This window comes from Dermochelys coriacea, chromosome 7, assembly GCF_009764565.3.
Source record: "Dermochelys coriacea isolate rDerCor1 chromosome 7, rDerCor1.pri.v4, whole genome shotgun sequence".
NCBI classification, from domain to species: domain Eukaryota; kingdom Metazoa; phylum Chordata; order Testudines; family Dermochelyidae; genus Dermochelys; species Dermochelys coriacea.
Genome location: NC_050074.1, coordinates 85,043,452 through 85,056,287, shown reverse-complemented (window position 1 = coordinate 85,056,287; position 12,836 = coordinate 85,043,452). Strand labels below are relative to the sequence as shown.

At 45.5% G+C, this 12,836-nt stretch overlaps 1 protein-coding gene across 1 annotated transcript in view; it reads left to right on the top strand.

Annotated features, from left to right (window-relative positions):
- The window catches only part of ADAMTS14 (ADAM metallopeptidase with thrombospondin type 1 motif 14), a 105,787-nt gene that overhangs the window by 85,185 nt on the left and 7,766 nt on the right, over nucleotides 1-12,836 (top strand). Inside the window, exons 15-21 of the mRNA XM_043519121.1 lie at nucleotides 965-1,048; nucleotides 3,587-3,750; nucleotides 4,937-5,102; nucleotides 7,814-7,946; nucleotides 8,637-8,844; nucleotides 9,926-10,055; nucleotides 11,165-11,275. Coding sequence (XP_043375056.1) covers nucleotides 965-1,048; nucleotides 3,587-3,750; nucleotides 4,937-5,102; nucleotides 7,814-7,946; nucleotides 8,637-8,844; nucleotides 9,926-10,055; nucleotides 11,165-11,275 — 996 coding nt within the window. The remainder of the gene's footprint in view (nucleotides 1-964; nucleotides 1,049-3,586; nucleotides 3,751-4,936; nucleotides 5,103-7,813; nucleotides 7,947-8,636; nucleotides 8,845-9,925; nucleotides 10,056-11,164; nucleotides 11,276-12,836) is intronic.

The following is a 12,836-nucleotide window of genomic DNA, read 5'->3' as shown; positions in this document are numbered from 1 at the left end:
CAGCCTGAGCCCCCTTACCAACTTCAGTGCATGTTTCAAGACATACATCCTTATGTAGGTGTTTTGCTAACAGATGGGTGAGTTCACACTGATATCAGTTGAAGTCTGACCCCTCCAGACACTATGAAGGAAGTGAGAAAGGATAGAGAGCTTTCTTGTGGGCTCCACTTTGCATAAGAGTAGTCAAGATACTACAGTATGTTTAGCAATCCACGTGAAAATGTCTGTCTATTTACCTGATATCTCACAGGGGTTAGGAGTAGGACAAAGTAGTGGAAAGGCAAGAGCCTTTCTAGAGAAACATGGTGTTGCAAGAAGGGAGAGATGTGATAGGAGCAAGGAAGAGTGCAGGGGGTAGCCACAGAATGCTGGGAACCTGACCCGGATATGAGAAAGATCATGCAATACTTTTGCAGGGGTGGGGTCATCAGAAAGAGAAGGATAGGAAGCTGGAAGGCTCTCATTGAAGTAAGATTTAGGGAGAAGAATGGGAGCCAGGAGGCTGTTAGGCAAATCTTGGGGAGGTTTCAGGAGAAAAAACGGAGTTATGAGAGAACTGCAGAATGGGAGGGCAAACAACTCATGTTCATAAATATTCTAGATAAGAATCCATATTTTTGGATGATTATCTTAATTGAATCATTGGATCTTTTGAATTTGACCCATAGTTAATAAAAACACACATTTCCTGTTAGCTCAGTAGACTGCCTCCTAGTGCTTTACTGTATTTATTATCTGCATAATTGGATTGGGGCTGATCTTGTGAAGACAGTTATATAAAACCAGTCTTTTACCATTAGCAAAAGCCTAAGGTAAATGCACCAATCAAAATGCTCTTCTCCATTTCCTTTCTCTCACTGAAGAATCCTATGGTTTCAAAACGTAGTGGGAGTGTTCCACAGAGTGTAAACTTGCCTGCTTTGCTATCAGTTTTGAGAATGCTTTACTTTTGTTTAATTTTCAGTGGTTGTTTTGAAAATGTTTGAGATTCCGGCTGGGGCCAGATACATTCAGATAGAGGAGATGGAGCCGGCCTCCCATAGCATTGGTGAGTACTGAACAACCAGAGAGCACAGACAGACTCAGAGATGGGTGTTAGCCAGTTTGGCCTAGTGTTGTTTAATCAAAGAAACTTTAAGACTTGGGTTCTCTAAAATAGATGTGGTAGTCACACTTTCAAAATGTGTATGGAAGTGCAAAGGGGCAGTTGCACACACAAAATATTTAGGTGCATGGGTAAAATGGGAAACTGAGTGCAAAAGGCTGATTTATCACCCAGATCCCAGTAAAATGAGTAGCTCTCAACCCACTTTCTTGCACAAACGTCAGAGAAGACCAACATTTGTTCTTATCACAGAACTACCAGACAATTTAGCCCAGTTCTGTCTATCAGTTGCTGCTTAGGAGGAGCCTTGGAATGGAATAGCAGAGGGTGGTGAAGAATTGAACTGTTTGGGCAGAATTGGGTGTCTCCCCTCAGGAGTGGAATAGCAAGGCGTGGTCCATGTCAGAACTGAGGTATGTTGGCAGAGCTGGCAGCAGGGGGCCAAAGAATTTGTACAACATTTGCTTTTGCTCATGACTGGCGCTTGCCACTGGTTCCATTCCTTCACTTCCATGAGCGCTAACAGTCAGCTGAAAAAAAAGAAAATGTAGAGTTGTGGGGCCAAATCCTTGGGACGGGGCCTTCTGTGCCTAGCACAGTTTCAGAAGGGGAAAGATGTTAAGGGGCAACCTTAATACCCATCCTACCCCACCCAGTCCTGTGGCTGCTGGGTGCCAAGCGTGTCCTGAGGTGCATCTAAGAACATCCTTATGGCTGTTCTAAGCTGCACTGGCTGCTAATGGCTCCCAAGGGACCTTACAACAACTGGGGATTGGCTAGATAGAGCAGCTCCCCAGCCACACCTGCCTATACCAGGAGCATAGGGGATAGTGTCGGAGCTGCTGTGCTGGCCCTAGGCCACTTGAGGATTTCTCCACAATAGGGGAAGCTCATGTATCTGGTTAAGCCAGGGAGGCACAGCGGGGCAGCATCCTGGCCTTTAAGGTCTTCTATAGAGCGATCCTTCTGTTTCTCTTATTCCGCTCTGTTTAAAAGCACATTAGAGTGAGTGAGTATTTGTGTGTGTGCGTACGATTGAGAGAGAAAGTTACTTGAAAATGACCAAGGAGTTAAGCTGGAGTAGCTGTTCCCCAGCCTCTTGCATTTCAATTTGCAGCTCTCCTTTTCTGCTGTCTCCAAAATCCTTCTTAGTGAACCTTCCAGTGAAGCTGACAAGTCGAGCTCTGCCTGTGTGATCCTGTAGTGAGAATTCACACAATACGCCGCTGTGTGAGGTATATTCTTAGAGGGCTGGGTCCTGAAGCCAAATCTCTTTCAGACATAGGAAGGGTGTGTATGTGTGTGTTTTCTTTCTGCTCAGAAGACCATTAATTCAAAGGATGAGTTGGAATGTCAGGGGGATTGGTATGTCAGCAACACGGTCAAACCAGACTGACTGTTTAGAGAAGATGAAGAGAGTTAATGTTAGGAAAGCAGGGGGACTCTGGAACAACTGGGAGGTGGGATGGAGGGAGTGTGATTCTCTTAAAGGATGGGGAAATAAGAGATTCAGGCTGGAGGTGCATGGTGTGGACCGTGATCACTAGATGTTACACATTTAAAGGGTTATTCCCTGCCAAGGCCCCTTTCTTGATCACCAGCCCTACATGCACATGCCTGTTCATTCAATGGAATGTATCCAGGCTCTTCCATGAGCAGCTGCTCACAGCCTTGTTCTCTGCACTGCGGAGACAAGTGACGCAAGAGCTGAAAAGGGACACTTTCATCTGCCTATGTGTCCCCTTGAATTCTGGGCCTGAGGCCTCTGCCAGTGCCCCTCAGTTCCAACTGGCAGTACACCTTGCTATTCCAGTCCTGGGCCTTACACAGCTCTGCCAGTGCATCTCACTCTTGAACCACAGCATCTCTGCTATCTCTTTTTTGGGCCTCCTTGTATGTAGATTCCTAGAAGTGTTATCTTAAATGGTCGATTTGTGATGTGGGCAAACCCATTTCACTTGCCGTTTAAGCTACTATTTGAGCCCAGATGTTTTTCTGTAAAGATCTAGTGCATTAACCCATGGCACAGTCCAGACCTGCAGTCTCATCCTTTGAATAACATTACATTAACCTTTCTGATGATTAGGCCACAATCGAAAGACTAATAGGACTTGCTTTGCTTACAGTCAATAGTATACAATTGCTAATATATAGGGCCAGAGTTGCAGGTGCTGAGCTCCCATTTTGGCACCTAAACAAGAGCCAGATTCTCCCAATTGCTCAGCTCCCAGCTGCTCCACTGTGATACTTATGGCCAGATTTTCAAAAGACCAACCGCTGAGCCTGAATTCTGAGATCTTTTTTATGAATATCTGGTCTGTAATGAGGAATATTTTCATCATGAAGGTTTATCCATACAATTCCCATCTGTAGGGATTTCTTCTGATCAGTTAAATTCCCAGGCATTATGCTCACAATTCATTTTTCTGTCCCTAAAAGTCTTTGACAGAGGAAAATTACTTTGTGAACTTCTTTTCCCAGCTGTTAAGAATCAAGCTACTGGAAACTTCATCCTTACTGCCAAAGCCAAGGAAGCCAAAAGCAAAACCTTCATTGAGATGGGCTTGGAGTGGGAATACACAATTGAGAATGGCAAGGAGAGCTTGAAAACCAGCGGCCCCCTGCATGAAGCAATCAGTGTGCTGGTGAGTCACACTGGCTTCTCCTCTGGAGATGTAACGGGCACAATCATTCACTGAAGCAGAGCACACAGTGCATCCGACGAAGTGAGCTGTAGCTCACGAAAGCTTATGCTCTAATAAATTTGTTAGTCTCTAAGGTGCCACAAGTACTCCTTTTCTTTTTGCGAATACAGACTAAAACGGCTGCTACTCTGAAACCAGTGCAATCACTGTTACAAATGCTAGAAGAGACTGATATACAATGTAGAATGGAGTGGCCGAATTTCATAGTGGAAGGACATATGGCGTAAATCCTACAAAACTCTTAAAAGTTATTTTAAAAAGTGAAAGTAACTAGCCATAATCTAATATGATTAAGATACTTGAGGATGTGCAGAAATACACTATGAATGCACTTCTTAGAAGCCTGAATGTTTTTGACCTTGCATCTGACAATGTATAAAGGCATACAACCATAGCTTACCAATACACACCCTGTTCTGGCTTATCCCAGCATTAACGGGATCTAGATTCCCCATGCCTCCCTGGAAGAAAAACTCATCCTCCCTGTCCCCCAATGTCTTGGAATACGTGTTCACTTATTAATATTGAGTGTTACAAACAACGCTTCTATGCCTCTTCGTCTCTCTAAAGTTATAGTACAGGTTCCTATTTATGTAGATAAGGTAGAAAGTTCAGTGTATGAAGTCTAGAGTTTGAGCATATATTTTGATATGTCATGGGCATCTTCTGTACGTGTGCAGTGGTCCAATACAGAGAATGTTCTGTGAATATTTTAGAATCCTTCCACTCAGGCTTGACAAAGCCCTAGCTGCGATCATTTAGTTGGGGATTGGTCCTGCTTTGAGCAGGGGGTTGGACTAGATGACTTCCTGAGGTCCCTTCCAACCTCAATATTCTATGATTCATTTTAGATTAATTGAAATATTTTGAATGGATCAAGAGTTCTTCATGTTCACTAAAAGTTTTCTCTTTTCTACCTATGGTACTTGTTTCATTTCTTCCTTGATACTTTCTTCTTATTTCTTTTCTTCTACTTTTCATGTTGTGTGTCTATATGCTACATTGTCATTGTTTGCATCCTCTTTAATTCCTCTCCTCCTTCCACTCTCACCCTTTCCCACAATTTCATTCTCTTTCTCTCTTCCTTGCTCCCTGTACACTGCCTTTGTTCTTTCTCTGATCACAGGTTATCCCACAAGAAGATGAGTCCAAGAGCAGTCTGATGTATAAGTACGTTATCCATGAAGACCTGCTGCCAGTGATTGGAAACAATAATGTCCTTCTTGAAGAGATGGATTCCTATGAGTGGGCCCTCAAGAGCTGGTCTCAGTGCTCAAAGGCTTGCGGAGGAGGTCTGTTTCTCTTTTATATGTCTGTTAAGTTGTAATACTCGGACACATGTATGTTGCGGTCAGATTTCTTGAACCTGTAGGGCAGTATGAGTCAAAGTACCTCTGGGTTTTAGATATCCATATACCTTAATTACCTTATTCTCTATTCTTTAGCAATTCCAAGCCTTAAATTCCAGCATGCTTGGGGAGCCAATCTAACTTCCTTTGGCAGTACTCTGATATACTGCTTTATATCTGAGTCTGGTTTGACGCATCATCTGATGCTCCCATTTGCTTAAGATTTCTGTGGCTTCTTAGAACCTGGGATTTACAAGATGATAATTTGAGTGTCACAGGGAGATTGGCCTCTTTAGGAGGTTTTGGGGTGGTCCAATGCACCTGTGACATGTCAGCTGCTTCCCAGTTGGATTTTAAGAGATGGGACCTGGGCCATAGAAGTGGGAGAGCCTGACAAGAGACCGGGTCAGTCAGGGGTTGGAAGATGAGAGCTGTCAGAGATCAGGAATCTGGAGGAGGTCTCCAGGGAAAGCTGAAAAGAGGGAGGGCTAGTTTGCTGACTTTCCTGAGCCAGAGAGCCAGTGCTGGGAGGTTGAAAAGGGCTGAGGGCCAGGAATCCAATGGAGGGGCTAGCCTGCTGACCTTCCTTGGCCAGAGAGTTTCATCTTTGCCAGAAAAGGCTGGAAAGGGCTGAAAGCAGCAGAGAGAGATACGGAGAGCTGAGCTGGAGAGCCAGGAGAGGACTTAAGACAGGGGGAGGTGCGGTGAAAGACACTGGAGCCACACTAGAAAGGGGAGCATGGTGAGGGATGTTGGAGCTGTACCGGAGAGCCTGAGTATGGTGAGAGATGATGGGACCATACTTGGTGTATTCATAGACTACTGGGACTTGGAGATTGACTATACTATTTGGATTGTGCTGGGGAATTCTCGATTATGGTTGTGGGGCTGTTGTTATGGTTTATGTGCACAGAGCTTTATTTGGTAATAAACTAACCCTGCAAAGGCTAGGTATCCTTGGAAAGTCTTTGTGCACTGTTTCTGGGATGATCCACAGAAGGGGAAACAGGGATGTGCATGGGAAGTGCTGCAGCATGATGCTGGAGGGCACCCAAAGGGGCTGCCCCATGACAGTTATAAAGACCTTTGCAATTATTGCAGAGCATTCTCTGATGCAGCTCCACTCCAAATGCACAATGTCATATTTTTCAATATTTTTTTTAATTACACCTGCAGAAGTTTGAGTGAATATCTTTTGTGCACACAGAACAGGTAATTGTGCACACAGGTGCCATTTTTTATGTGCTAATGTTGGTTTTGCACAATCACAAGATGCACTAGCAATTTTTGTAATCTCACTTAAGGAGGATCTCTGAAAATGTAACCAGGTCTTTAAGTCAGGTTTCTGAAGCTTTGCGTAAAAGTACAGACCCAGGCTCTATACAAATGAAAATCATCTCACTGTTATTCTTACAGATTTGGGGAAGGGCCTAATCATAGCAAATTATAGAAATGGAAAGACCTGTAAGACCCAGTAACACTTCCACCTGTCATTGCTGGTTTGTTCTCTCCAGTACCTGGGTCATTCCCTACACTGAGAGACAGGAAGTGTGTGCGTCTGTGCAGGTTCTGGGGTGCTTGTTACGCAAATGAATGGATAAGACGCCACACTTACACAAGTTACCAAATCCTTATAGCTCCAGTTTCAAGGCAGGTGAAATCATAATACTTATGGAACAAATAAATGTAAACTCTATCCAGAGCATTGAAATAAATCAGTTTTTAAAAGTCAATGCAGATCTAATGGCTCCAGCTTGTTCTCATTTCCTTGTAACTGTGGTTTTTTTAAAAATAAATATTGGCATTTGGGAAGGTTTAGGGACTGGCAAAGATGGAACCAAAGTCCTTGTTTTAGCTACAAGTGGCTGCAATATGACCTTCTCTTATATGTACTCCACCAATGAACATAATCCTGAGATGGAGGGACCACCCTCTAGAAGAGTGAATGGAAGCTCATGCTTCAGGCTAGCTTAGCCCAGACCTGGTCTTTTTCCAAGCAAATGTGACCAGTGTGCCAAATTCTAACATTTTGGGTCTCTCTTGTGATGTGGATTCTTTTCTTTTTCATCGGGGAAGTAAGCTCCAAACTAAGGCCTATCAAACTCTTTTCAATAGTCAAAAATTCACCAGAGCTCAGGGGCTCGTCCGCTATGTCCACTTTGTGATCCCTGAGGGACCTTATGGCGCAGTGGCCTAAATTAGAGCTACTCTCTTGCACACTCACATTGTGTCTGAGCAGAATTGGGATGCAGTCAGGAATCTGGTCCTAGTTTTGCAGAGGTGAAATGGCATTTCCCATTGGCTACATAGCAGCCAGCAACCATATGGGTCAGGCAGGAATATGGGAATGACTGTGGTATTCCATACTGAGTAGCATTATCTCACCACCACCTCCTTGTTGACTGCAAATATATTTGGTGCCTTTGTGTGTTTGTGTGTGTATAGCCTAGAGGAAGTTTTATCTGGCTGCATTATGGCCCTTTGTATGATATGCTGAACTCCATAGCTGGAGTGCAAAGTCATAGCAGAAAAGCAAGATGATCTAGTTAGGGGGATCCAACTAATGGTTATCAAGGTGGAGTTCCAAACCAAGTTGTGTGTATACTGGTGATTCCCTTACTCCCTGTGTATTTTTCTTTCTGTGGTTCCTTCAGGCATCCAGTACACCAAGTATGGCTGTCGGAGGAAAAGCGATAACCGGATGGTGCATCGGAACTTCTGTGATAATGGCAAGAAACCCAAGCCAATCCGGAGGCGATGTAACCCGCAGGAGTGCTCCCAGCCAGCGTGAGTTCTCCCTGCTACGATCAAGACACTGTGCTGTGCCTGCATGAAGGTGCTCAGGGTTAAGGCAGAAGGCTCTGGTCATTTTCATTATTGGCGTTGGTGTGAGAGCTAGCATGAGCAGTCTTTCTCCCTCCTCCCTCCCAAGTCAAAGAGGTGGAGGGATCCAAATGTTGCAAAGGATAAGTTTTTTCTTTTAAATCCCCCCCGATCCCACCCCCATCCTGAAAAGTACAAAAGGATAAAATCTTGGTGACCCAGTACTGTCCAAATAAGGCAGGGACACGTGCGAGGGAACTGACAATGACTTAAGTCATGGAAGGCATAACTGATCCTAATGGGTTATGCAGGCTGTCATAGAGGGACCAAGACAAACTTGCCATTGTTTGGCCTACTGGAGTCCAACACATTAGATCAGCAGAAAACCCAACTGTAAGGCTCAGACAGGTTTTCAGCTTCTGTAAATCAAGTAGCTCCACTGAGTTCAGTCCAATTATCCTGGTTGACACCTGTGGAGGATTTGCTCCTTAATCTGAAGACTATGCTACAGCTAGGAATATGAGCTTCCAGATCTCTTCTGAGGACTCTCAATCTTGATCTCAAAGCTCCAGAAAGATAAGCCAATCAGAATCTGAAAAAGTCCAAATATTCTCCCCCTCAACCTGTTGACAGTGCTGTATTTTAATGATTCAGCTGGATGGCAGAGGAATGGGGAGCCTGCAGCAAGTCCTGTGGCAAGCTAGGAGTTCAGATAAGGGTGGTGCAGTGTGTCCAGCACCTCCTGAATGGCACGAACCGGACGGTACACACCAAATACTGCACAGGAGATCGACCAGACACACGCAGGGCCTGCAGCCGCTTGCCCTGTCCAGCCCAATGGAGGACAGGGGCCTGGTCCCAGGTGCGTGAGCCCAGGTTCTGAAATGGATATGATATTGCATAGTAAAGCTTTTATTCCAAAGATCTGCAGATTACAATTCCAGTGTAATTGGTTACTACCTGATTCAAAAACTCCAGAAAGCATGATCATCATACATCTCAGGAGCCTGCTGGCTTGCAAAAGAACCTGCTTCACTACCATGGAAAACCCACCAGTCTTTGGTGACTGGTGGCCAGTGGCCATGCTAAGTAGCTGGGGGTTAGCACTGAAACCTCGCTTATTCTGGTGGGAGCTGAGTGTGTTTTCACAGTCACGGGGATATTTTTATACAGCACATACATTGTAACATTATCCAGAGATATATTTCACTCCTAAGTGCCTGATCCAAAGCCCAGTGAAGTCAACAGAAAGATTTCCATTGAATTCCTTAGGCTTTGGATCAGGCCATAGAGAACAAGGCCTGTGGGAGGAACACATTTGCTATGGGTTAATGTAAATCACCTAGATAGCAAATGAATTCTATAGTGAACTAGATAATGACATAGACGGCAGGTGATATTATTGTTTGGGCTTGTAGGAAGACAAGAGAAAAGTAGCTTTCCATGTAGTCCCTTTTTAGAGGCAGACAGAGGTATGTATATATGGGCATGGTAATGCCTCTGTCCAGCCCAAAAGAAAGCTAAGTCACTGGTGGCAGAGTAGGGATGGGGGTTTGGGGGCGAGGGGTTCTTATAATGGGTGACCAGTGGTATCAAAGCTAGGGGGAAATACTTGGTATTTAATTCACTTCAGTGCATTTGAGAAGCAAACATTTCATCTCCAGAGGTATCTTTATGATATAGAGATGAAAGTCATTCTGGCTTGGAAGGTTTAAACAGTATCCAGCCAAGGGGACAAATTTCACCAGAGCCGGGAAGATCTCTATCCATTGGTCTGAATACTAATTTGTGTATGTTTGTAGTCTTGCACATGTGTGCACACACACACACAGTTCTTTTTGAAGCCCCTTGTAGCATGAGGTGCACTTCGATGTCTCCATCCCTGCTTTTTTTCCCTGGCACTGATAGGTGTATTTTTTCCCCTCCTTGGTGATTTGACACAGTGCTCAGTCAGCTGTGGAGAAGGCATCCAGCAGCGCCAGGTGGTGTGCAAGGCCAGTGACAATAGCATTGGGCAATGTGAAGATGAGAAACCAGAGACTATCCATGTCTGCAAAATGGCAGCATGCCTAGGTGAGAGGAGCTGAAATGTCACTGGAGCAGACTGTCCTAGAGTCAGTCATGGAATCAAACTGAGAAACGGTCAGTGATGTGGTACAAGTTGGACTCCTTTGCATATAGATCTATTCTACTGATGTGTAAGGCTATGGAAGGTGATATAGTTTACATGCCGAGGAGCAGAAGAAGGTGGTACAAGATATAAGTTAAGGATTCAGGTAGTTCCTGAAAATCCACTTCCCTAGATACAGGTATTCACATATTCTCATTCGCTTCAATTTAAAACAGCCGCTGTTACTGTCTTGGTAGAGTACCTGTGCTGTGCTGCTAACTGTACTAGTCAGTAAGCCCTGATGTTCCATCAGCTTCAGGGGAATGCTAATGAAACACTGGCAACACAGCTAAAGTGACCTTGAGGACCAGTAGGAAAAAATGTTAACAGACCAGACTGACATTACCAAAATGTACAGCACTCCTGGCCTTTCCAGTCTTCCTCCTTTCTTTAGAACCAGAGACCGTGTAAAATTTTCTGAGGGTGTTGCGATGTGTGAATAATTGATGGTTATGGTGAGACCATCAACTTTATTTTAATCCTTGGCCAAGATTTTTAACAGTGGTTTTGGATGCCTCAGTATTGGTTGGGTTCATTAGAAATGTTTTGCATCTGTGAACTGCACATTGATTTTTGTCTATAAGCATATTGGGCTTATTTGGATGTCCGCAAACACTCTGAATCTACTGTTAACTCAACTTGGATTTTGACTGGAATAGGTCACCTGAGGGAAGTTACAGGGTATTTTCTAATACTTCTGGTTCTAGTGAACCCTGTAGAAACATATACCCACACATCCTAATCTAAGTTTCCTTCCGGGGCCTAATTTTCAGAAAGCTGAGCACCTGCTCTCAGAAAATCAGGTCCCTTTTTAAGGTGGCTCAGGTTGCACACCCAAAAATTGAGGCACCCCAAAACCCATGTTACTTTAAAAAATCTTGTGGTGAGTCTCTAGAAGACAAGGACTAGTGCAAGGAACCCTCCCCACCACACCTACTCTCAAATTCTTTTGGAAATGCCTCTGTTGGGCTAATGTTTATGACTAAACTTTGTGGCCGTGATCTACCTACAGGAAAGCTACCAAGTATTGCAGCAAACGCAGACACCAGTGATCATGTGACTCCGAAAGTACAGTGGGTACCCCAGGATGGGCCCAAAAATCCTGTTAATAAGATATCTTCAAGTAAGTTTCCACTATTCCTAAGTTTGTCTCTTGGAGCAGAAGTCTTTTTACCTGCATTACTCAGGAAGGGATTCTGCTATTAAATGTTTACAAGCCACCCTCTTTCTCTTCCATGACTGAAGTGGAAATAACTTAATGGAGGACACCATTTTTTGAAGGCTAGTGGAGACCTTTCTCAAAGGGAGATCAAAAGGTTAATGCTCCATAATGGACACCAGAAGAGAATACAAGATTAGTTTGGTTGCAGTCTGAAGTTGTCAAATGCTACCGTGCTAAGATGGGTGTGCTGGGAAGTGCCCCACCACTCCCTATTTCATGCTTAGTGAGACTGAAGTTAGACCACGTAGCAGGGTCTCAGTTGGTCCGCCCAGCCGCTGGGGGGGCGGTGGAGAGCTACTGCCTCACCTAAAGGCCTTGGTCACACCTTTCTGTCGATGGGGAGTTAGCGGAGGGAGGTGTGCCGGCCAGAGTCCGTGACGCCCCTCAGGCTAGGGAGTGCCGGCACGAGTCAGTGGTCTTTATCGGGGTTCTGCTACCTGAGGTGGGGTGGCCAGGGTAGGGGAACGCAGGCCCACCTGACTCTGTGTTCTAGCCCAGGGCCCTGACAGTGGCGGGAGGAGAGGGTCCCACCACTGGGTCAGCGGGGATCCGTCCGCAACATGCTGACCACATACTGACTCACCACACTGTCCAGTTCTGCCCCGGGCTACTTCCTACCCGGTCTCCCGAGTGGGTCCCTCTGGTTCCTCCAACTCGTCGGGATATTCAGACACCAGTAGCCCCGGTAGCTCCTGCTCACCCTCAGCGTCGGGCTCACTCTGGCTCGGGTCGCTGCCCAGCTCCTCCAGTTCCTTGAGGCACTCTGCGGCTGGCAGTCCTGCTAGCCCAAGTCCTTCCTCAAGGTCAGGTTTCCCCTGGTCCAGGGCCTCCGCTGGCTCGGCAGCAGGGTCTGCAGGGACCAGCCAGCAACCTGTGTCTGTCTCCCTCCCTGGTGCTGCCCTGACTGGGCTAAGGGCCCCGCCTTTTGTACTTCCCGTTCCACCCCTCCCCTTCCGGGGGGTGGAGTAAGCTTGGCCTGGCCCCGCCCACTCAGGCTGAGAGAGTGGCTCTTTACCCTCTGGTTCGGAGGGAGGCCACCCTGGCTCCCTACAGACCACTAACACTGTTCTTTGTCCTTCCCTAAAGTCAGCATTCACCTGAGCTGCTTGTTCAGAAACCTGACCTTTGCGACATTCTGTTCAAGTGTTATAGGTTCCCTTCCCCATTTCTTCCCTTGCCACCCTCCCTGCTCCCTTCTGTGGGTTTTGCAGTTGGAGGATGACCCAAACTCTCTTCTGAGTCTTTCCCTTGACAATTAAACAAGTCACTGAGGTTTCACTTTTGTATCTAACCCTGAAATTAGGGTGCCATCTAGTGGCCCTTAATATACAGTTGTAAGGATTTTCCTAAAAAGAAAAGGAGTACCCGTGGCACCTTAGAGACTAACAAATTTATTAGAGCATAAGCTTTCGTGAGCTACAGCTCACTTCATCGGATGCATTTGGTGGATTTCCACCAAATG